At 41.6% G+C, this 25059-nt stretch overlaps 1 protein-coding gene across 8 annotated transcripts in view; it reads left to right on the top strand.

Annotated features, from left to right (window-relative positions):
• cacna2d3.L (calcium channel, voltage-dependent, alpha 2/delta subunit 3 L homeolog) overlaps nucleotides 1–25059 on the top strand; it is a 504571-nt gene that overhangs the window by 247133 nt on the left and 232379 nt on the right. For 7 of the 8 annotated variants that reach the window (XM_041590967.1, XM_041590966.1, XM_041590965.1 and 4 more), the window contains one exon: nucleotides 24358–24436. In XM_041590967.1, the coding sequence (XP_041446901.1) occupies nucleotides 24358–24436 (79 nt within the window). Of the gene's footprint in view, nucleotides 1–14203; nucleotides 14972–24357; nucleotides 24437–25059 lie in introns of those variants that run through there. The other variant, XM_041590969.1, reaches the window with a different exon arrangement.

Raw genomic sequence — 25059 nt, 5'->3', positions numbered from 1 at the left:
ACAGCCTTACAGAGCACTGCTTGCTAGATGGGTCAGTGACCCCCATTCAAAAACTGCAAAAAGTTAGAAGAAGTAGGCAAATAATTAAAAAACTATGAAGAATAAATAACGAAGAGCAATTGAAAAGTTGCTTAGAATTGGCCATTACATAGTAAACATTAACTTAAAGGGGTGGTTCATCTTTAAGGTAACTTTTATTATGTTATAGAACAGCCAATTCTAAGCAACTTTTCAATTGGGTTTCATTTTTTATTTTTTTATAGTTCATTGCTTTTTTTTTCTTCAGACTCTTTCACTGACCCCATGTAAAAAACAAATGCTCTGTAAGGCTACAAATGTTTTGTTATTGCTACTTTTTATTACTCATCTTTCTATTCAGGCCTCTCCTATTCATATTCCAGTCTCTTATTCAAATCAATGCATGGTTGCTAGGGGGATTTGGACCCTAGTTACCAGTTTGCGTAAGATGCAAATTGAATAATTAAATAAGTCAAAAACCACAAATAATAAAAAATGAAAACCAATAGCAAATTGGCTCAGAATATCTCTCTCTACATCATACTAACAGTTATCTCAAAGGTGAACAAACCCTTTAAAGGTGAACCACCCCTTTAACTGTGCAAAGACGATGTATATTGGAAAGTTGCTAAGCATTATGCTTTCCTTCATTATACAAAAATGATGGAAGTTGAGTTCCCCTTTAATCTGTGGATAGTTCCTGTATTGCTTCTGGATTAAAAGGTTAAAGACAATGTAAAGCAGAGGCTAAATATGATGTGAAACTGCATTTACACCAATGTTCCCAACAGAATGGTAGTGGTGCTTGTGCAAACAATAACGTGCTCTAATAATAATAATAATGACAATAATAATAATAATAATAATAATGCTTTTTCACATCTGCCGTAACCCCCGGGTAAATTAGGACGCATCAAACACAATGTAGCTCCAGATTTGCTACTTCCATTCTTTAATGAGATACAAACTAGTCAGCAGGGCAGATGGAGAAGTCAGGCACCGCTGCACAAATGTATATTCCTAGGAAAGATCATTCCAAATACAGGGAAATGCATTTGGTTCACAAAATATAATGTACTCCATTCAGCAATGAAAAACATGACTTTATTTAAAGGGATTGTTCACCTTTAAATTAACTGTTAGTATGATATAATCAGTGATATTCTGAGAAAATTTGCAATTGGTTTTCATTTTTTATTATTTGTAGTTTTTTATTTACCTTTTTATTCAGCAGCTCTCCAGTTTGCAATTTCATCTGGTTGCTAGGCTCCAAATTCCCCTAGCAACCATGCATTGATTTGAATAAGAGACTGGAATATGAATAGGAGAGGCCTGAATAGAAAGATGAGGAATAAAGAGTAGCAGTAATGATACATTAGTAGCCTTACAGAGCATTTGTTTTTAGGTGGGGTCAGTGACCCTCATTGGAAAGCTGGGAAAAGTCAGAAGAAGAAAGTAAATGGTTCTTGCGAATTTTGTGACTTGCGAATCATGGTGTATGTATAACGCAGCCATCGAGTTTTTCCCGGTAACTACATTAATAAATTGCCGGATTTGGATTTAGCGTATATTTGTGCTTAATAAATGTCGCCCATAGACTACAAATTGTTTTAATTTTGGGAAGTGAATGCTACACTACATGTTTCAGGTTAGGCCCTTGATAAAATGTAACTTTTCTTTGATTGATCCTTAGATTTAAAGCATTACTTTACACTTGCACAAGTAGAATACCAGTAGTGACGTTTTCTTCTTTCCTTGTACTCCCACAGCTGCTTTGCACACTCTCTCTCTCTGTCTGTCCGGCTGCTGAGTACACTGCAGGAAAATCCAAGATGGCTGCGCGTTCCACAATGGAATGCACGGCCATTCGCGAAAGACAGACGAACAGAGGGCAGTGGGAGTGGCAGGGGTAAGGAGGGAAATAAATTTTAAAATAAAAACCCTTCTGCCACAGTGGGTCCCTTCAAATCAGTGAGCCTATGGTTAAAGCGGACCTGATCTTAAAGGGGTTTTTCACTGTTTTCACATTGTTCTCCAGAAATATAGATTTTTTTTCAATTACTTTTAATTTTTTTACAGTTTTCCCAAAATCTAAGTTTAAAGTTTAATGTCCATCTCTGGTGTTTGAGTCTGGCAGCTCAGTAATTCAGGGGCAGACTCTGAACTGTTACAAATTTACAACATTGAGTTGATCCATTTCTCAGCAGCATCTCTGGAGTATTAGCAACTATTGTATCAATTCTAACCGCTGCCTGTAATGAAACTCAGGGATTCTGCTTAACAGGGACAAAGATAAGAAATGTATCAATTAGAACAGTTTAGAGGGTCGGCGACCCCCCTCCCAGAGCTGCTTTAGAAGGTGAAAAATGACACTTTACACTTCAATATTAGAAAAAACAATCGCACAAAAAAAAAAGAAAGTAATTGGAAAAAGTCTTTATTTCCAGTGAACTATATGAAACCAACTGAACTGAAAAAAAGTGTTTGAAGGTGAACATCCCCTTTAAAGTATGTAAGAACAGAGCTTTGAATTGGGCACCAAAGGACTATTCTGTCTCATAGATGAAGTGAAAGGACAGATTGCCAGATTGTGTTTCTTTTCATCCAAAATGTGAAACATTGAGACGGCTCCTTGATGTAGTGAATAATTATCCTCACGAATAATTACATATTATAATATTGACATTATGATTTATAAATATTTCACGTAGGCTAAATAAAAACTCGCAGATCGTGTGAATGGAAATATTCTGTTTGTTTAAATGGGAACACGTCCAAGAGGGACATAATAGTCTGTGTTGATTGAATGGAGGGGCCTTTAAAATGACACCCCGCTCCCAAATGCCAAAATAGGAAATGACCTTCCTCTGGAATCTTTTCCATGCAGCATAGGATCATTCAACTTGTCCGGCATTCCAAGGATTTGGAGTCTTTATTTGTCTAAAGATTCTATGAAGTTTTTCATCTCTTTCCTTGTGTCGGGCAGCAGGGGTCAACCTGGAATAAACTACTAATCAACCAGCGGATAAGCTTTCCTACTGCTCCTGGGGAATTGTAAGCTCTTTTTTTCTATTTACAAACCTCGTTTCCTAAATGAATTATCTGAACATGGAAAAAAAAAATATATCAAATTAACGGTATTAATCTGTTGACGGCGAGAGAAACCAGATCTGATGTTTTGCAGCAAAATGTCTGACTATTTGCGGATAAAGTCTGAGTGTTCTCGACAGGGAGCCAAATGGATGGGGAATTTGCAGGGTCTTCACTCTTGTCAAGCACCAAAGAGAAAGACATTAAAGGGATGCTTCACCTTTAAATTAGGGATGCACCGAATCCACTATTTCGGATTCAGCCGAACCCTTTGCGAAAGATTCGACTGAATACCTGAACCCTAATTTGCATATGCAAGGGGAAACATTATTTACTTCCTTATTTTGTGAGAAAAAGTCACGCAATTTCCCATACCACCCCTAATTTGCATAGTCAAATTCGGATTCGGTTCGACCAGACCAAAAGGCCGAATCCTGGCCGAACCCTGAACCGAATCCTGGATTCGGTGCATCCCTACTTTAAATTAACTTTTAGTATGTTATAGAATGACCAATTCTAAACAACTTTTCAATTGGCCTTCATTTTTTTTCTTTTTTATCGTTTTCTAACAATTTGCCTTTTTTTATTCTGGCTCTTTCCAGCTTTCAAATTGGGGTCATTGACCCCGTCTAAAAAACAAAAGCTCTGTAAGGCTACAAATGTATTATTATTGCTACTTTTTATTCCTCATCTTTCTATTCAGGCCTCTCCTATTCAATGCATGGTTACTAGGGGAATTTATACCCTAGCAACCAGAGGGCTGAAATTACAAACTGGAGAGCTGCTGACTAAAAAGCTAAATAAGTCCAAAACCACAAATATTAAAAAATGAAAACCAATTGTAAATTGTCTTAAAATATCTCTCTCTATATCGTACTGACAGTTAATTTGAAGCTCAGGGGTGGGCAGATAATTTTTCAGATATGCTGTTGGGAATTAGTTTTGCAGAAGCATCTCATCGATGGAACATGGAAAACAAAAGTGCCGGCCAATGATTTTAGGTCGCAACTGTCAGGAAACAAAATGCAGTCATGTATTTACCGTACTCACTGTACTTTCCTCTAAATGGAAGGGATACCCCTGTCTTATTGGAAAATCAATTTGCTGATGCACTTTTTATATTGTAATCATATTCACTGAGGGCACCTCTTCATATAGAGAAAACAACAATCTTAATCATTTAAGACTTCCACCATCCTAACAAGCTCCTGCCCTTGCCTGAACTCTTTCAAGTTCCATTCAAGTTAAAGGGGTTGTTCACCTTTAAATTAACTGTTAGTATAATTTAGAGAGGGATATTCTGAGACAATTTGCAATTGGTTTTCATTTTTTATTATTTGTGGTTTTTGACTTATTTAACTTTTTATCCAGCAGCTCTCCAGTTTGTAATTTCAGCCATCTGGTTGCTAGGGTCCAAATTCCCCTAGCAACCATGCACTGATTTGAATAAGAGACTGGAATATGAATAGGAGAGGCCTGAATAGAAAGATAAGTAATACAAAGCAGCAATAACAATACATTTGTAGCCTTACAGAGTATTTGGTTTTTAGATGGGATCAGTGACCCCACTTGAAAGCTGGAAAGAGTCAGAAGAAGATATAATAATTCAAAATTCTATAAAGAATAAATAATGAAGGCCAACTGAAAAGTTTCTTAAAATGCCCATTTTATAACATACTAAAAGTTAACCCCTGTAAAATACTGTAAAACTGCTTTGCCTTTACTATACCTATAGTATAGTCAGTTTTATTCCCGCACTCTTATTTAGGTTGATTAGTGTAAATCTCACTATGCCAAGTGTGTCTTAGGAAGATACAGTTAATAGAGAACTAAAGCTCAAAAAAAGTAGGCTAGAAAGGCTGTACCTAATATACAACACTAGGTTGATTAGTAATGAATTCATATTAACATTACATGACAGCATAGAAATCAGTGCAGTCTGCATCAGAATTGATTTATAATCAGCCCTGTAGCATCAGCTTCTATGACAGATGTGACCCCACTTTCTCCTTGATGATTTCCCCCAACCCCTAAGCTTAGCTCCTCCCCAGCAGCCCAGAGCCCACTGAGCATGTGCAGTGCCACTGACTCACAAGAGATCCCTAACAAGATCAGGAGATGGGGGGATTATTACTGTTATAGGGCTGCTAAACCTCTGGGCTGGTACAGTAAGTACAGTATATTAAAATACAGCATTTCTAGCATTAGTCCTTTTTTAAAGGTAAAGCTAAAGGTTTTTTATTCTTTACAGACATTGATAGAAGTCAAATTGGTGTGAATTCCTCTATAGCGTCTGGCAAACACTTAATAATTTGACAACACATTTTCCTTGAGGCGCTAATTCTTTTAATTTTCTTTTTTTTTTTTTTCGAGTCTGCGGAAAATGCAAATTTTCGAAATCATATTCTTGGCTCGCGCTTCAGTCATTTAAATTTGAAAGCTATTATTGAAGCGGTTGTCGGACTGACGGAAAACGATGCGACGCTCTGGGAATACACTTCATTGTTGTCGTTAAAATTTCTAATTTAAATCGAGCTTCCCAAACATCCCAGCCCCTCGGAGAGTGTTAATACCGAGCAGTTTTTAAAGGGCAGATATATTCGTTTCTCTTTTGATATTCACAAAACGGTTTGTAAAATGCTAAACAATCATCGAGTCTATTATACCGAGATATGTTATTGGGAAAATTGCAAAATATGCTGTTGCTCTTGTCAATACAGTTCTAATTAAGTAATAATGTCTTCATTTTGGACTGATTTGCTTGTAGTCTGTATTATAAAGACACCAGGCTATCACAAATGATAATTATAAAACCCGATGGTCTTTTTTAATTTCCTATTTTATTAGCTTTAAAGCCTCGCTGCTTCACATTACAGAAAGAATCTGGACTGGCCTATCAAAGTAGGGATGCACCGAATCCAATTCCTAATTTGCATATGCAAATTGGGGGCGGGAGGGAAATCGTGTGACTTTTTGTCATAAAACAAGGAAGTAAAAAATGTTTTCCCCTTCTCACCCCAAATTTGCATATGCACATTATGGGGCAGAAATAGCAAGGGTCGAATTTCGAAGAAATACTTCGAAATTCGACCATCGAATTAAAATCCTTCGAATTCGAATATCGAATTCGATCTTTTTTTCATCGAATTTGGCTATTCTGCAGTCGAAGTAAAATTGAACGATTAAATCGTTCGAATTGGACAATTCGAAGGATTTAAGCGATCTATCCTCGACTTCAAAAAACGTAGAAAACTGCTCTAGAAGGTCCCCATAGACCAGGGGTCCCCAACCTTTTTTACCCGTGAGCCACATTCAAAAACAAAAAGAGTTGGGGAGCAACACAGGCATGCAAAAAGTTCCTGGGTGCCAAATAAGGGCTGTGATTGGCTATTTGGTAGCCCCTATGTGGAAAGGCAGCCTACAGGACACTCTATTTGGCAGTGCACCTGGTTTTATACAACCAAAACTTGCCTCCAAGCCTGGAATTCAAAAATAATCACCTGCTTTGAGGCCACTGGGAGCAACATCCAAGGGGTTGGGAGCAACATGTTGCTCGCGAGCTACTGGTTGGGGATCACTGCCATAGACTAACATAGCACTTCGGCAGGTTTACTTTGGCAAAGTATTGAAATCGAAGTTTTTTTAAAGAGACAGTACTTCGATTATCGAATGGTCAAACTATTTTACTTCTAATCGAATTCAAAGTCGTAGTATCCTATTCGATGGTCGAAGTATCCAAAAAATTACTTTGAATTTCTAATTTTTTTACTTTCGAAAATTCCCTAGAATTCACTTGATAAATCTGCCCCATGGATTCAGATTCGGTTCATTATTCGGCAAAATCTTATGCGAAGGATTCGGTGGTTTGGCCCAGGGGTCGGACTGAGGGGCCCAGGGCCCACTGGGGCTGCTGTCTGAGGGGCCCCCCTGAGCCCTGATCTTGCCGCATGTCCCCCTCTGGACCCAAGCCGCAGCACCTTCAGCATGACCACCGCCCATCCCCCGCATGCGCTTGCATGGACGTACCATGTTTTCAAGCATTCAGGCCCGGAGACAGAAATCTGGGCAGCAAGAGCAGGGAGCCGGTCTGAGAGAGCCGGGGCCCACCGTTTTTTTTACTGCCGGCCCAGTTCGACCCTTGTTCCGCCGAATCCAAAATAATGGATTTGGTGCATCCTTGTATCAGAGTACCAGAGTATTAGTAATGTGGGGGCTGGCCCGAGTCTTTTTGCGGCTTCAGGACTTCAACTTCGGGTCTTTTCGCGGCTTCAAAACTTCAACTTTGGGTCTTTTCACTGTTTTAAAACTTCAACTTCAGGTGTTTTCGCCACTTCAGGACTTCAACTTCGGGTCTTTCCACTGTTTCAGGACTTCAACTTCGGGTCTTTTCGTGGCTTCACGACTTCAAATTCGGGTCTTTTAGCCGCTTTGGGTCTTTTAGCCGCTTTGGCTTCGTTCGGGTCTTCGGCTCTTCAGGACTTCAACAGTTCACCGCTATCAAGGGGGGCCAGGCGAATTTGAAAAGTGCAGCACAGCTGGGCCCCCCTTTAGGCCCGGGCCCAGTACAAATGCACCCCCTGATGTTCGCCCTGCCCATATATGCATATTTATCACTTTCTACTAATTGCTGAAACCTCAGGTTTTCTGGTGGGCCCTAAATGTTACGCTTGACTCCTTGTCCCAAGAATTCCACATAATGCCTCCCATAGCTGCACAAAATCCAAAACATCCTAAATCATTTTGCTCAAATCTCTGTACCCATTGATATCCGTAGCTGCCAGTGGAGGTCTTTGGGGTGTTTGATTTGTTTTCAACATGTAGATATTTTAACACAAGGTGGCACCTTGGCTTTTGTATTGCCTAAAGCACAAAACAGCTGTTAACTACAATGGTTCCCTAGTGGGGCGGCCGATCAGATCTGTCATGAAATTAATATAAATGTGAGCCAGAAAGACCCCGAGACAAGGCGAAACTCATCAAAGACAGACAATCTGCCTCTTCCCATGGGGGGTATTAGGTATTTAATAAGGAGATAATAAACATTCTATTCCACTGCAATTTGAGTGGTCTAATTACGGCTTGTAATTTCACTCTTAGCTGGAACAGGGGAAGGTTAATTTGTAGCCTCCGCAGTCCATTCAGTTTCACTCACAGATAGAAATCAGGTAACAGTTTGTGGCTAATTAGAGCAGTCTATTAAATATTTAGCCCTTCTTCATTTCACCGCAGGATCAGGTACTCTTCCCAAATTCTCAAGTCATATTTCATTTTTCAGAGCGGATAAACGGTAACACGGTGTAGCGTTCCGGGAAATCGCTTATTCCCGTTCTGAATGTCACGTCTGGACCATTTTATCTCTTAATGACTGTTTGCTGTATTAACAGCTGAGCCATAATTGGAAGAAAAATAGCTTTAGGGGGAAAATGTTAATTATTACAAAAGTATTAAAGATGCGCACAAAAAATCCTGCAGGGTACTTAATTTGGAAGTGCTTAATCAATTGCAATAAATGATGTACCCAGGACTCTATGATTTTGCATAAATTATAAAATAAAACCTTTCTAGCAAATATGTAATGGTCTTCTGCTCCAAGTGATGAGATGTTATATTAGTATGCAGTAGGTAAAATAGGATTGGAGCTTGGTTTTGCAGCTAATGGGAGAGACAGGGAAGAGAATCCCCCAAGTACTGAAGGGGCAGGTGCTTACAAAGAGATAAAGTAACATATTCAGTGTTGGACTGGTGGAAGTGGACCCACCGGTAAACCCGAGCTAAGGGCCCACCATCCATCCCCCCAGCTAAGGACCCAATTCCCCATCCCCCCAGCTAAGGACCCACCACCCTGTCCCCCCCAGCTAAGGACCTACCAACCCGTCCCCCCAGCTAAAGACCCACTTCCCCATCCCCCCAGCTAAGGACCCACCACCTCATCCCCCAGCTAAAGACCCACCACTCCGTCCCCCAAGGTAAGGACCCACCACCCAGTCCCCACAGCTAAGGACCCAGTACCCTGTCCCCCCAGCTAAGGACCCACTTCCCGTCCCCCCAGCTAAGGACCCACTTCCCCATCCCCCCTGCTAAGGAACCACCACCCCGTCCCCCCAGCTAAGGACCCACTTCCCCATCCCCCCTGCTAAGGAACCACCACCCCGTCCCCACAGCTAAGGATCCACTTCCCCGTCCCCCCAGCTAAGGACCCACTTCCCCATCCCCCAGCTTAGGAACCACCACCCAGTCCCCACAGCTAAGGACCCAGTACCCCGTCCCCCCCAGCTAAGGACCCACTTTCCGGTCCCCCCAGCTAAGGACCCACGTCCTCATCCCCACAGCTAAGGACCCACTTCCCCATCCCCCAGCTAAGGACCCACCACTCTGTCCCCCAGCTAAGGACCCACTTTCTCACCCCCCCAGTTAAGGGCCCACCACCCCATCTTCCAAGCTAATGACCCATTGCCCATCCCCCCACTGCCACCCCCATGATACCTCTGCTACAAGTGCCAATAATTATTGCGGCTGATGAATAACATGGCGATAATTACTACCCCCCAGCTAAGGACTCACTGCCTGTCCCCCCAGATAAGGGCCCAGGCCACAACACTATCACAATGCCACTCCCCATGATACATTTGCCACAAGCGCCACTGATTATTACCACAGCCGATATTTACTGGCATATTGGGGCCTATTACTGCTGTGGGGCCCAACAAAAATCCAGGGCCCACCATGTATTTCTCCAGTCCTCCAGCTGGCCAGTCCAACCCTGTTTTCCTTACTTTCATAGAAACGTGAGTAAATTAGTTATCAGCCTTTATATGACCAGGGTTAGACCAACCTGTAGTAGCAGTGGGGGGCTTGGCCTGAGGGTTTTTAGGGTGAGATTTGTGTAGAATGTCTATTTGCTCTTCTACATACTCTAAAAGCCCAACTAGAAAATCAATTAGTATGAGATCGGAGTGGAATGCTTATTACATCTCCTTAATATTCTAGGGGAATATTGCTGAATAGATAAGCCGATGTTTCTTTTATCCATACGGTTATAAGCTGGGGGGCTGAATAAAGTTTGATCCTGCACAGTGGGCTTGACCCAAAAAAGTCTAACAAGCACTGCTGTAGTTAATATGGTCATTGGGGTGTTCACAAGGCTACACCAACCTGTAGCTAATGACAGGCCTGGATTGGGAGTCAAAATAGGCCCTGCCATTCCAAGTACACAGAGGCCCAAACAGCCCCCCCATCAGTCCAAACAGCCTCCAACCAGCCCACTATATGGTAACTTTCTATGGAACCATACAGCAGCCCCTCTGGCATTTGCCAGAACCCACAGATTGCCAGTCCGGGCCTGGCTAATGATGTTCAAGAGCTAGATCTACTTGTAATGTAAGTATCATAATGTCCATGGGGACCAAGCCTTAGCCAATCAGACTGCTAGATTACCTTGCCACCAATCATTAGAATACACAGGGGGCTGGCAGTTAGCTCTGAGTGTATAAACGTTCTTCTTGTCCAACATATGGGAGAAAGTGAATTATTTCATCAGAATTAACCATGTCCTTTCAAAGCAGATATGAATACAGAGGTTAATAAGTGGTAAATGAGGGGAATTGTATTGGAAACTATATAACATGTTATTTGTGCTGATTCAAACCTACTCAACTGACAACAATGTACAAGACCATCCGATCGAAGATTTGCTGAGGTTTATCTTGCCCTTTATTGCTGTCTGTATGTTTCCAGCAGAGCATTGTCTCATATAACAGACAGGTCTTGCTTAGTACCATGTGCTGTGAACTGCTTTGAAAACCGATATGAGATTTGGCTTCCAACCTAATCACTTCAAGAAAAGTCATTTGAAAAATAAAATGTAGGTTTTTCTGGTCCATTGAGCCCAATTTCTGGGTAATAGTCCAAATATCTGTGTATTATGGAGAGAAGAAACTGGAAAGGCAACATTCATTGAGGAGATGGAAGAGTTGAGTTATGATTAAACATTGGGGAAAGTTTGCCAGAAAGGACATGATAATGACTTGTCCACTGACCATTAAACCCCCACCATTTCTCTTTTCATTCCAATTGCAATAAAACTGACAGGAGGACATCGCTAGAACTGGTGGAAAGTCCTTTAAGGATTCACAGAGGGAAAGCTCCTATACAGTGAGACCAGTCCGCTGTCAAGGGATTGTGCCCAAACATTTTATAGGCTTTGGACTCTGTGCTGGAAATGGAGGAAATATTTAATTAGTTTATCCACTGAGCGATCGTCATCTGGAGATTTGAATGGCATGTTTGAAGGAAGGGAAATTGAATATTACTGTTATTTATTCATATGTTTGCATAACTGCATTACATTTACTATTATTTATGGACCCTTTTGCTAGGCATTTTTTTGTTATTTGTAATTACATGAACTGGAACTCAGAAACCAAGACTGTAAAGCACTGGCACTTTATAGCCAGCACAGTAGGTTTTATATCAGCATTGTGCTTAGTACAGGGAATACCTATGGTGCCATAGTTTTATGGGATCTCTCTGTACAGACTATGAACAAACTTAGGGACTGTTCCTGCTGAATTGTGCTTAGTACAGGGAATACCTATGGTGCCATAGTTTTATGGGATCTCTCTGTACAGACTATGAGCAAACTTAGGGACTGTTCCTGCTGAATTGTGCTTAGTACAGGGGATACCTATGCTGCCATAGTTTTATGGGATCTCTCTGTACAGACTATGAACAAACTTAGGGGACTGTTCCTGCTGAATTGTGCTTAGTACAGGGAATACCTATGGTGCCATAGTTTTATGGGATCTCTCTGTACAGACTATGAGCAAACTTAGGGACTGTTCCTGCTGAATTGTGCTTAGTACAGGGGATACCTATGCTGCCATAGTTTTATGGGATCTCTCTGTACAGACTATGAGCAAACTTAGGGGACTGTTCCTGCTGAATTGTGCTTAGTACAGGGAATACCTATGCTGCCATAGTTTTATGGGATCTCTCTGTACAGACTATGAGCAAACTTAGGGGACTGTTCCTGCTGAATTGTGCTTAGTACAGGGAATACCTATGCTGCCATAGTTTTATGGGATCTCTCTGTACAGACTATGAACAAACTTAGGGGACTGTTCCTGCTGAATTGTGCTTAGTACAGGGAATACCTATGCTGCCATAGTTTTATGGGATCTCTCTGTACAGACTATGAGCAAACTTAGGGGTTGTTCCTGCTGAATTGTGCTTAGTACAGGGAATACCTATGCTGCCATAGTTTTATGGGATCTCTCTGTACAGACTATGAGCAAACTTAGGGGACTGTTCCTGCTGAATTGTGCTTAGTACAGGGAATACCTATGCTGCCATAGTTTTATGGGATCTCTCTGTACAGACTATGAGCAAACTTAGGGGACTGTTCCTGCTGAATTGTGCTTAGTACAGGGAATACCTATGCTGCCATAGTTTTATGGGATCTCTCTGTACAGACTATGAGCAAACTTAGGGGCTGTTCCTGCTGAATTGTGCTTAGTACAGGGAATACCTATGCTGCCATAGTTTTATGGGATCTCTCTGTACAGACTATGAGCAAACTTAGGGACTGTTAATACCCCAGTCTGTATTAACTAACTTGGATTCAGGAATGTTTAAACCAAATATATAACGCATATGACATTGAGTTTTTTCACAAAAAAAGGAAAATGTTACCCTCATCCAAGGTTCCAGCTTTAGAAAAGAGTATTTATGTGTTTCACCCACATTAAATGCTGAAGTCTAAGCTGAAACATCTCGGCCCCAGCAGAGCGAGTCATTATGGGAGAGATAATAGCTGAGCTAGAGGCCAGAATAAAGACGCACTTCTCTGGGACATAAAATAAACCAACTAGGGACAAAAGATAAAACATGTTTAAATGATGCAATGTGAGGATTCCAAAGTAAATGGATAATAAAAGTGAAGAGAACAAAGCAGTAAATAATGGGATTATAAAACTAAGGAGAAGATAGATTTTGTTTCCAAAGTGGAGAGAGAGAGAAAAAATAACAATTTTGCAGAAAATGGAAATATTCGTTCAATTTGGAAACTTTTCCATAATGGGGATGAACACCATTCATCTGGAAATACAAGATCAGTTCAACTTTACCTTTATTATAGGCTTAATTATAACTGTTAATAAGTACAACCCTACCCTACTCAGTATCCAGTTAAACCATTTTTTGCGATGTCTTTGATTCAAAAATACAATTATCAATCTATGAAGATTTTATTTATTTCTGGCTGCACAGATCCTATCTGATCCCCATTGTAAGCAACAGTCCTGTCCTGCTTTATGGCAGCTGAGATTCTAGCTATCTGTATAACAGAACATTCTGTCCCAGTGGCTGCACAGATCCTATCTGATCCCCATTGTAAGCAGCAGTCCTGTCCTGCTTTATGGCAGCTGAGATTCTAGCTATCTGTATAACAGAGCATTCTGTCCCAGTGGCTGCACAGATCCTATCTGATCCCCATTGTAAGCAGCAGTCCTGTCCTGCTTTATGGCAGCTGAGATTCTAGCTATCTGTATAACAGAGCATTCTGTCCCAGTGGCTGCACAGATCCTATCTGATCCCCATTGTAAGCAGCAGTCCTGTCCTGCTTTATGGCAGCTGAGATTCTAGCTATCTGTATAACAGAGCATTCTGTCCCAGTGGCTGCACAGATCCAGGGGCGATCCTGGCCCATCTGCTGCCTGAGGCAGAAGCAGTTGCTGCTGCCCCCCCTCCCCCGGAAATTCGCTCTTAAAGTACCAGGAGCAGCATTTTTGCTGCCCCTGGTACCTAGTGGGGCGCTGCCGCCTGAGGCGACAGCCTCAACTTGCCTCATTGGTGAGGCACCCCTGCACAGATCCTATCTGATCCCCATTGTAAGCAGCAGTCCTGTCCTGCTTTATGGCAGCTGAGATTCTAGCTATCTGTATAACAGAGCATTCTGTCCCAGTGGCTGCACAGATCCTATCTGATCCCCATTGTAAGCAACAGTCCTGTCCTGCTTTATGGCAGCTGAGATTCTAGCTATCTGTATAACAGAACATTCTGTCCCAGTGGCTGCACAGATCCTATCTGATCCGGAAGGACGTGCGTGTGAGGAGCTCCTGAGTTACAGAGCTTACCCCAGGCCCAGCAAGGGTCTGGGGGTGCAGTTTACACTTTCTTTTGGACTTTATTATTTACCTACAACTTGGAAATGGAGAGAAGGATGTCATCTCGTGTTAAAAGTGGAACAAAGACTTTAGGTGTTGGGAAAAAAGTCCCAAAAGAAACCATAAAGAAAGTCTTTTGCAAAAGCAAGAAAACTTCATGTGAAGTGGTGTGTAATGAAGAAAACAGTGAAGAATTGATGGAAGTAACACAGTCAGCAGAAGTGTCTGATCAAAAAGCCAATATGGAGGATTTGCCTGGTGCAAGCTCCCCCTGTGAAATGCCCATGGAGAAAGCAGTGGATTCCAGCAGCCCCCAAAGTGTTTCAGAAGTGAGCAGATGTGGTGCAAGTACCCTTTTGGAGTGTTCCCTCAGTAACGCAGAGGTGGGCGACAGTGAAGTATCTGAGGCCCAGACAGAAGGAGGGAGCTCCGGTGCTAGTGCTGAGGAAAAGGACAAGATGGCGTCCGCAAGCAGCAGCAGTGAGGCTTCAGGTGAGACTCTGAGAACTGCAGCTCCAGCACATTGTCACACCAACAACACTGAGACAAACACTGTGGAGGAAGTGACTAGCAGGGAGGCAAGCGTGAAGGATAGTCCTGCTAAACATATGGCAGGGCTTGAGGCGCTGTGTGGCCAGCTTGCTGTGGCAGTGGCAGAGGGGGCGCTGGATGGCACAGAGGAGACCAGGACTGGGGCACGGGTGAGTGGAGCACTGGCTAATGACTCTTCTAATGGGACTAGTAGTGGACACACTGTTAATACCTCACACATCATTGAATCACTCAGAGCTATGGAACTGTTAAGTAACAGGAGAAATACTTTGGAAAAAAACATTGAGAGGGAACTTTCAAATGTTAAATCTGCTAAGGGACATTTCAGAGCTCAAGGCATCAGGAAACTGGCAGAAATGAATAAAGAACTGGAGGAGGTGGTGGAAAATATGGAGGCTTTGTTATTAGTGATTAAACCATGGGAGGAGGTGTATAAAAACAAGGAACGGTTTAAACAAATGTCCAGTGGAGGGAAAAAGACCTTTGAATCCTCTTATTTGGATTTTGTGCTGAATGAAGGTGGGGGGGAATCAGATGATAATGGTGCAAATAATTTGTCTGAAACAAATGGAAAAGAAAGGAATGAAAATGTTTTGTTTAACAACAAGGAATGTGCAGTCTCTGAAGGGAATGTAAATGAGGTGGAGGGGGAGGGGGAGACACAAGCTGCTGAGAATGAAGCAACTAGTGCTTTACCTGAGGAAAAAACACAACAATTTGCTCAAAATGGAGTTGATCCTGAACAAGGTAAACAGGATAGTAGGTCTTTCTGGGAGAAAAGAAAATTTTTTGCAAGGCAGGAGGAATCATTTCATGATGGGCTCACTTTCAAAAGGAGAAATGTGGTTAAAATCAAATGGGAGGGAGAAAAGGAGAAATCACCAGGTAGCCGCTATGTGTGTAAAAACTTAATCAAACAATCAATGGGATTTACTCCTGCAGATGTTTTTGCTTTTGTAAATGTGTCAGATATTGATTTTGAAATAAGTTTCAAGTTGTCCCAAGGTTTAGACAGATTTTGGAATTTATATCAAGATAAAAAGACATCCTCAGCATGGGAAGGCTTCAGGGCGAGTCCAGTCTCAAAACCAGAAGTAAAAACAGTAACAATCTTTTTTAAGAATGAGTTTGTCCCTCCTGCTGATGTGTTAGTCTGGTTAAAGAGACAATGCAATGTTTTGATGCCTTTAAAACCTGTATATAATGAGGAAGGATTTTGGGTGGTGGGTTGGAAGGCTCAAGTGAGGCTAAATGTGCAAAACAACATGACACAGCATCTCCCAAATTCATTTTTTATAGGCAGAGAAAGGGGTGTTTGCTTTTATCCAGGGCAGCCCCGTCAATGTTATAAGTGTGGATCAAGGAGGCATTTGGCGGGAGACTGTACAATAAAGATGTGCACATTGTGTGGGGCCCAGGGACATGTCAACAAAGACTGCGAGAATGTGAGGTGTAACCTGTGTGCGGAACTGGGTCATACACACCGTGATTGTCCTAATGCCTGGCACAATATTGTTAAACTTTGCCCAAGAATAGAGGAGGAAATATTTCAGGAAGATGTAACAGAAGAAAGGCGGGAGGAGGAAGGGAACAATGAGGTTGCCCCCTATCAAAGTAAAGAAAACCAAAAGGCAGAAAGTACTGTTACATCAGTGCAGGGAAGGGGGGATGACTGGAAGGTGGCAGGAAAAAAGGCAGGAAAAAAAGCAGGTAAAATGATCTTAGAAAGTGAAATCAAAACTTCAAACAGATTTGAATTGCCCTCAGGAAAGTCATGGGGGGATTTGGCAGAGGAGGAAGAGGAATTGAGAAGGATTGGTGAAGAGAAAAAAAGGGATGAAGGGAACAAAAAGGAGGTAAAAAAGAGAGTCAAGGAAAGGTCAATTAAAAAGAATGTGGTACCCCCCAGCAGTGGTTTGGGCAAAAGAAAGAAAGATTCTGTATTAGAATCTGAGGGTCCATCAAATGTGGAAATAGGAATTGTGGAGGAGCAAGGGAAGAAAAGGAAAGGAAGGATAGATAGTGAGGAAGAGTGGGAGTCCATTGATGAGGAGGATCTCCTGGTGGAGGGGGAGTCGTTGGGGGGCATGGGGAAACCCCAGTATAAAAGACATGCAGAACACAATCCTGTGAGAACAACTAACTCTCCAAGATGCCTGAACAAATAATTAAATTTAGTACTATAAATGTGTGTAGTATTAAAAATGTTAAAAAAAGACGGGAAGTGTTTAGTAACTTGGAGAAAGAAGAAAATGACATTTATTTTTTGCAAGAAACAAGACTAACAAATAAGATAGAGATTTTTAATGCAAAAAGGGACTGGCAGTTGGGTCCATCATTTTGGTCCATAGCAGAGGAAACAGCAGGGGGGGGTGGGAATTCTTTTTAAGGGATTCTCAGACATTAAGGTAAAGAGATTTTTAGAGCTTAAAGTGGGTAGATGTATTTTACTAGATGTAAATATAAAAGGAGAAAGTTACAGACTTATAAATATTTATGCCCCTCATGCAGTGATAGAAAGAAAAGATCTGTTAGAAGAAATAAAACAATACTTGTGTGTTTCTTGCCAAGTCATTTGGGCTGGTGATTTTAACCAGACCTTAAATCCAGGAGATAGAACTGGGAGATATAACAAATATGAAGGTGCTTTCTTGTTAGGTATAATTAAGCAGGCGGGTTATATTGATGTGGCTACTTGTGGAGGGAGGAAAGCAGTACATACATACTTTTGCTCCAATAGAAGTAGTCGTATTGATATGATATTTGTAAAGGAAGGGGAGGTCTTCTCTGATGTGAAGGAATCATCAGTAGATTTCTCAGATCATTTAATGTTATCCTTTACAGTGGGAACATCAGATCTTCCCAAGAGAGGCAAAGGACTGTGGAGGCTGGGAATTGGGTCTCTTAAAGAAGCAGCAGAGGATGGCTCTTTTAAGGTGTTTTTTGAAGCCTTGTGGTCAAAATTCTTTTTCTTTGATTCTGTGGTACACTGGTGGGAGGAAGCAAAAAAAGAAATCCGAACTTTCTTCACAAAACTATCTGTTAAACGGGAGGTAGAGTCCTGCGCGGGTCCATTTTTTGGGACCCGTACCCGACCCGTACCCGCAACCCGGACCCGCAACCCGCATTCTTACCCGCTTGGACCCGCTACCCGACCCGACCCGCAAGTACCTTATCCGCAACCCGGACCCGCGACCCGCTGACCATCAAGAATCAGGAAGTGCTGTCATTAGAAACCGGAAGTGACATCATCAGAAGTCGATATGATAAGGAAAAAAGAAGTAAAACAGGAAGTACATTCATTGTAAACCGGAAGTGACGTCATCGGGACACGGCGTGACCAGAAAAAGGTGCAAATATCGTTAATGAGAAGATCCGCGGCCCGACCCAGGACCTGCACACCCTCAGAATCACCGCCCCGCGGGTATACCCGCACCTGGAACTTCTCAGCACAACCCGCCAGGTACCGCAGGTTTTTGCGGGTAACCCGCGGGTACCCGCGGGTACCCGACCCGCTGCAGGACTCTAACGGGAGGGTTTAAGATCTAAAACATACCAGTCTCTGAGGAAGAAGTTGGAAACCTTAATTTCGGCCGGGGTGGTGGGGGAAAAAATTGCCCGGTTGAAATATCTGATTAGGCAGCATCAGTACAGTCGCAAGGACTCTATGATTCTGGAGAGAGATTTTGGGGCAAAAAACTCCCCTGATCCTTTTCAGAATTGTAGAGAGACCTTTAAGAAAAAGCAGGTGACTGGCCTTATTGACTCCGAGGGAGTTATACAGAAATCCAGAGAGGGTATCCTCGGGGTTGTAAGGTCGTACTATGCTGATCTGTTCAGAAGTAAAACTTTGGAGAGGGAAAGGACTGAAAACTTTTTAAAGGCGACCCCAGGACCTGATACAGTAAATTTGGACTTTTCCCCATTGACAGCAAATATTGAGGAGGAAGAGGTGGCGGGTGCGATTGACAGAATGCACAACAAAAAAGCTCCAGGGCCTGATGGGCTAACAGCAGAGTTTTATAAGACCTTTAAATCGCTGTTAGTCCCGGTGTTAGTTAAGATCTTTAATGAATGTTTGGAGAGGGGTATGCCTGAGTCAATGAGGTGTTCTTCTTTAATTTTGCTGTCAAAGGGGAAGGATGATGAGAAGGTTGAGAACTGGAGGCCAATTGCCCTTCTCAATTCTGACAGAAAGATTCTGGCGAGGATTCTTTTTTCACGTTTGATTTTGTTTTCTGGCACTTTATTATCGTCCTGTCAGTTCTGCACGGTGAAGGGGCGGAGCATCTTTGGGGCCCTCCTTACTTTAAGGGAAGCCTTGGAGTCATGCAAAGCTCATGGTTGGGGCAAATACCTGTTGTCTTTGGATCAAACGAAAGCTTTTGATAAGGTTAACCATGACTATCTATGGGCTGTTTTGTCTAAATACGGCATCCCAGGCAAATTCATTAGTTGGTTAAGGATTTTGTATGAAGGGGCAAAAAGCTTCCCACTGATTAATGGCTGGCAAGGTGAAACCTTTGATGTTGGGGCCGGGGTGCGGCAGGGCTGCCCTCTGAGTCCTCTTCTCTATGTATTTGCTCTGGATCCCTTCCTGAGGATGCTGGAGGAGAAGGGCATGGAGGGGGTCTGTGTGCCCGGCGGGCAGCCACTCAGGTTTGTAGCCTACGCGGATGATGTGTCAGTGGTCATTTCTAAGCAGGCGGAGGTTGAGGTGATCACCGATTGCATCAGAAGCTACTCAAGGGCCTCTGGATCCTCAGTTAATCATGAAAAGTCGGAAGCTTTTTGGACTCTAGGAGGGGAACCGGATTTCCAGGCCGGAAATTTCCCAGTGGCCCCAGAGCAGGTTAAAATCTTGGGAGTAAAATTTGGAAGGGATGATAATAGCAGATTAAATTGGGAAGAGAAAGTGGATGCTGGTTTGGCAAAAGTTCAGCGTTGGAGATCTTGGAAGCTGACCTATAGAGAAAGGGTTAATCTGATCAAGACCTTTTTGATCCCATTGTTTCTTTTTGTTGCTTATGTGTTTCCCTTGCCAGAATCTCTCTATGCTCGGGTTTACAGTTTGTTTTTCCAGATGCTCTGGGGGAGTAGGCTGAACCCGGTAAAAAGAGGGGTAACATTCCTACAGAAGAAAGAGGGAGGTCTAGGGATGGTCTGTCCAATTGCCTTCTTTGGCACCATTTTTCTTAAATTCAATTTTGGGAATCTGGGTCAAAGGACGTGTTCTCTGTGGGAAAACTGTGTCAGATCCTGGGTTTCGCCTTTTATCAGAGACTGGGTGGAGGGCGGTAGAGTGAAGGGGGTCCGGATCAGGGGGGGAGGTTTTCCGCAACATATTTCGTTAGGTTTAAAATTGTTGAAAAAGTGGGGTTTAGGTTTCAATGATATTGAAAACTTATCAAGAAAACAGTTGTATGAACAAGTGCTAAGCTCCTTTTTTGTTGTCTCTTTGAGTCCAAAAGATTGCCCTGTAAAAGTCATGGGGGAATGCATTAAGTTTTTGAATGGAAAAAGACTCCCAGAAAAAATGTTTGATAACGCATGGTTGGCCCTACAGGGGAAGTTATTTGTAAGGGGAAATTTAAGTTATCTAAGTACAGTAAATAGTTTATGCCCCTGGGACTGTGGAAAAGAAGAAACAGTAGATCACTTTTTATTAGAATGTTCAGTCTCAAAAGCCCTTTATGATCAAGTTTTAACAACTTTGGGAATCAATAATTTCTGTAGAAACACTTACGGGGAAAGAGCCTATGGAATTGTAATTAATAACCATCCTCTGGATAAAGAGACCTTGTTTGTTATTTTCTCAGTTGTTCGATATTTCTTATGGATGAGGAGATGTGGTAAAACTTTTGGGAGAGAAGAAGGATCTATAGATTTGACAACCAAAAAGATTTTGAAAGAATTATACCTGATAAAATTGAAAGAAATAAATATCAATAAAGAAAACAATAAATTGTGGAGGGGGATAGATTTTTCATGGGAAAAAACTATGGATTTTTGAATATGTATCTGTTGTATGTTTTGATTTGTTTGTTATGACATTTTGATTTTGTTTATTGTTATTGTTCATATTTTTTAATAAAAATCCCTATCTGATCCCCATTGTAAGCAGCAGTCCTGTCCTGCTTTATGGCTGAGATTCTAGCTATCTGTATAACAGAGCATTCTGTCCCAGTGGCTGCACAGATCTTATCTGATCCCCATTGTAAGCAGCAGACCAGCCTTGCTTTATGGCTGAGTTTCTAGCTATCTGTATAACAGAACATTCTGTCCCAGTGGCTGCACAGATCCTATCTGATCCCCATTGTAAGCAGCAGTCCTGTCCTGCTTTATGGCAGCTGAGATTCTAGCTATCTGTATAACAGAACATTCTGTCCCAGTGGCTGCACAGATCCTATCTGATCCCCATTGTAAGCAGCAGTCCTGTCCTGCTTTATGGCAGCTGAGATTCTAGCTATCTGTATAACAGAACATTCTGTCCCAGTGGCTGCACAGATCTTATCTGATCCCCATTGTAAGCAACAGTCCTGTCCTGCTTTATGGCAGCTGAGATTCTAGCTATCTGTATAACAGAACATTCTGTCCCAGTGGCTGCACAGATCCTATCTGATCCCCATTGTAAGCAGCAGTCCTGTCCTGCTTTATGGCAGCTGAGATTCTAGCTATCTGTATAACAGAACATTCTGTCCCAGTGGCTGCACAGATCCTATCTGATCCCCATTGTAAGCAGCAGTCCTGTCCTGCTTTATGGCAGCTGAGATTCTAAGTATCTGTATATCTTTCTGCAGATTAAAGGTTCTTTCTCATGGGGATCATAGTGACAGTCAACTGCAGGGGATGTGGGACCCCATATCAGTGCTGTTATATGTAGTTTTAGGGGCCAAATGACTTCATGTGAGTTGCATTTAGCTCACCGCCTGCCAGTGAATGAAACTCACAGCTGGAACTGATACATGAAGTCAATTGTTCTTTTCTGTTTGGATCTCTGTCCCAATGTACTCAATTGAAACGAGAATACATTGATCACAGGAAATGAAGTGAATTAAATTTTTTCTCCTTCTCCCTTTGAGTAGATGAAACAGATTTGTGTTGGCTTTTTGGCACATTCCTCTCGCTGACAGTAAATTGCGCAGAAATTGTAAAGGTTTGTAAATGGCAATTATCACGAGTCTAATTCGGCACAGAATGCGCACATCAAACGGCATCCGCTTTTCTTGGCACGCTATAGCCATTAGATACCGGGGAAGATGACAAGCCCTCTGTGATGCTTGTGATATCTTGGCTTGGCTACAGAAAGCCTGATAAATAGTTGGTAAATAATATGTGGCCTCCATCAAGCTGATACGACTGCTTCCCGGGGTTCTATTAAAAATGGCAATAATGAAAAGGAATGTATTTGCAGTGCATTAGTGCCCTATTAGAGACAGCTTTTATCTGCTTCTAAGTACAGGGCACTCAGGGTTTTTATGTGCATTAAAAAAAAGCCTCAAAATACCAAAGGTAATTCTAGAAAATAGCACAGAAAGTTCAGAGGCAATTACATTTCTTTTCATACTTTTTTTTAATGCACTAAAATTTGCTCTACATTCAGTGAAAAACCTCCAAATCCCTCTTACTTGATTTCAGCGGCTGCTGCCTGTAATTCTTTTACTTTAATCACAATAATAAAACGTATTCTGTCTACGCCAGGAATCAACGGGCTTTCAGGCCCAAATCTTATGTGAAAAATGGATTTCTATAAAAATTTAAATGAGAAACATCATTTCAGTTCAAAACGGAGCAGCAGCAGATAAATATAGAACAATTCGGCTGTTTGGATTTCGTCAACAGCAACTTTTGGGGCTGACTGGTGACTTTAGAATCTTAGTATTCGAGTAAATACATAAATTGATTTGTTTATTACTATTGGCAAACGCCTGACAACAGGCAAATGTTATGATGCAACCTCTAATATTAACGGACTTTGTCATTTGTAATTACTGTTCACTTCCTCCAAGAGAATAATGGAAAGATGATTTCTAAAAATAGAATTGAATTGTAAAACTAAAGTTGTATGTTATTTGTTTTGCCTTTATTTAGGGGCTGGTTAAATGCAGGGTCAATTCCATGTATAATACCCCAGAACACACAGCAGATAAATACAGTGCCAATTCCATGTATAATACCCCAGAACACACAGCAGATAAATACAGTGTCAATTCCATGTATAATACCCAGAACACACAGCAGATAAATACAGTGCCAATTCCATGTATAATACCCCAGAACACACAGCAGATAAATACAGTGCCAGTTCCATGTATAATACCCCAGAACATATTGAGGGATAAATACAGTGCCAATTCCATGTATAATACCCAGAACACACAGCAGGATAAATACAGGGCCAATTCCATGTATAATACCCCAGAACACACAGCAGATAAATACAGGGCCAATTCCATGTATAATACCCCAGAACACACAGCAGATAAATACAGTGCCAATTCCATGTATAATATCCCAGAACACACAGCAGATAAATACAGTGCCAATTCCATGTATAATACCCCAGAACACACAGCAGATAAATACAGTGCCAGTTCCATGTATAATACCCCAGAACATATTGAGGGATAAATACAGTGCCAATTCCATGTATAATACCCCAGAACACACAGCAGATAAATACAGTGCCAATTCCATGTATAATATCCCAGAACACACAGCAGATAAATACAGTGCCAATTCCATGTATAATACCCCAGAACACACAGCAGATAAATACAGTGCCAATTCCATGTATAATATCCCAGAACACACAGCAGATAAATACAGTGCCAATTCCATGTATAATACCCCAGAACACACAGCAGATAAATACAGTGCCAATTCCATGTATAATACCCCAGAACCCACAGCAGATAAATACAGGGCCCATTCCATGTATAATACCCCAGAACACACAGCAGATAAATACAGGGCCAATTCCATGTATAATACCCCAGAACCCACAGCAGATAAATACAGGGCCCATTCCATGTATAATACCCCAGAACACACAGCAGATAAATACAGGGCCAATTCCATGTATAATACCCCAGAACACATGACAGAATAAGTACAGGGTCAGTTCCATGTATAATACCTTCATCCTTTGTGAGGAAATTCATTAATGACAGTTTGGGGAGGCTTAGCCTTCAATAATATCCTCCATTGTGTATGGGTGAGGCTACAGCTCCTCCTGCTCATCCATTCTCACATCAACCCTTTACTTAAGCCAAAAAACGGCTTGATGCAAAGCTTCCCTTGGAGCTCATATATTTTGCTTCCGTTAAAAGATGAGTCTGCCACAAAATCCTCGAAGTTAGCAAAGCAATACGCCGTTATTGGCAGGTGGTTGAGCTATCGGTAGAATTTATTGCTGTAATTTGTTCTAGATTCAAAAGAAAAAAATTAGGAAACATTTCAGAATAACAGGTTTCAAAAAGTTTTTCTTATAAAGAAAGCACTCCATGATTTTATTTTTGCGTTCCTCGTACAGGTTCGAATATTTACTTACCTCATTGGAAGGGAGGCGGCATTCGCTGACAACTTGAAATGGATGGCCTGCGCCAATAAAGGTGAGTTGCAATGCAGTTTTTTTATGCACGCATTTTGTGCGGGTAGTAAAAGTTGTGACTAATTTCCAGAAAAGAATAGGCATTTTTGGAAAACTGTGCTCAAACTATGTTAGTACCAGGCATCTTAGAATTGTTTATTACTCACGCTTTTAATTTATGGGTTTTTTTTAACAAAAATTTTTGAATATAACAATCATTGTTTTAGTTGTATATGTTTTTTAGTTCCCTTAAATGGGTGGTACAAATACACAAAGAAGAAATGTTCTGGGCACACAATAAGCTATACCCTCATACTGTACTGTCTAAGGGAATCAATATGGCACCTCCTCCTCCCATATGTATAAATACAAATATACAGAGAAGGAATGTTCTGGGCACACAATAAGCTATACCCTCATACTGTACTGTCTAAGGGAATCAATATGGCACCTCCTCCTCCCATATGTATAAATACAAATATACAGAGAAGGAATGTTCTGGGCACACAATAAGCTATACCCTCATACTGTACTGTCTAAGGGAATCAATATGGCACCTCCTCCCATATGTATAAATACAAATATACAGAGAAGGAATGTTCTGGGCACACAATAAGCTATACCCTCATACTGTACTGTCTAAGG

This window comes from Xenopus laevis, chromosome 4L, assembly GCF_017654675.1.
Source record: "Xenopus laevis strain J_2021 chromosome 4L, Xenopus_laevis_v10.1, whole genome shotgun sequence".
NCBI classification, from domain to species: domain Eukaryota; kingdom Metazoa; phylum Chordata; class Amphibia; order Anura; family Pipidae; genus Xenopus; species Xenopus laevis.
The sequence above is the reverse complement of the archived record's forward strand: the minus strand, read 5'-3'. Positions and strand labels throughout refer to the sequence as shown.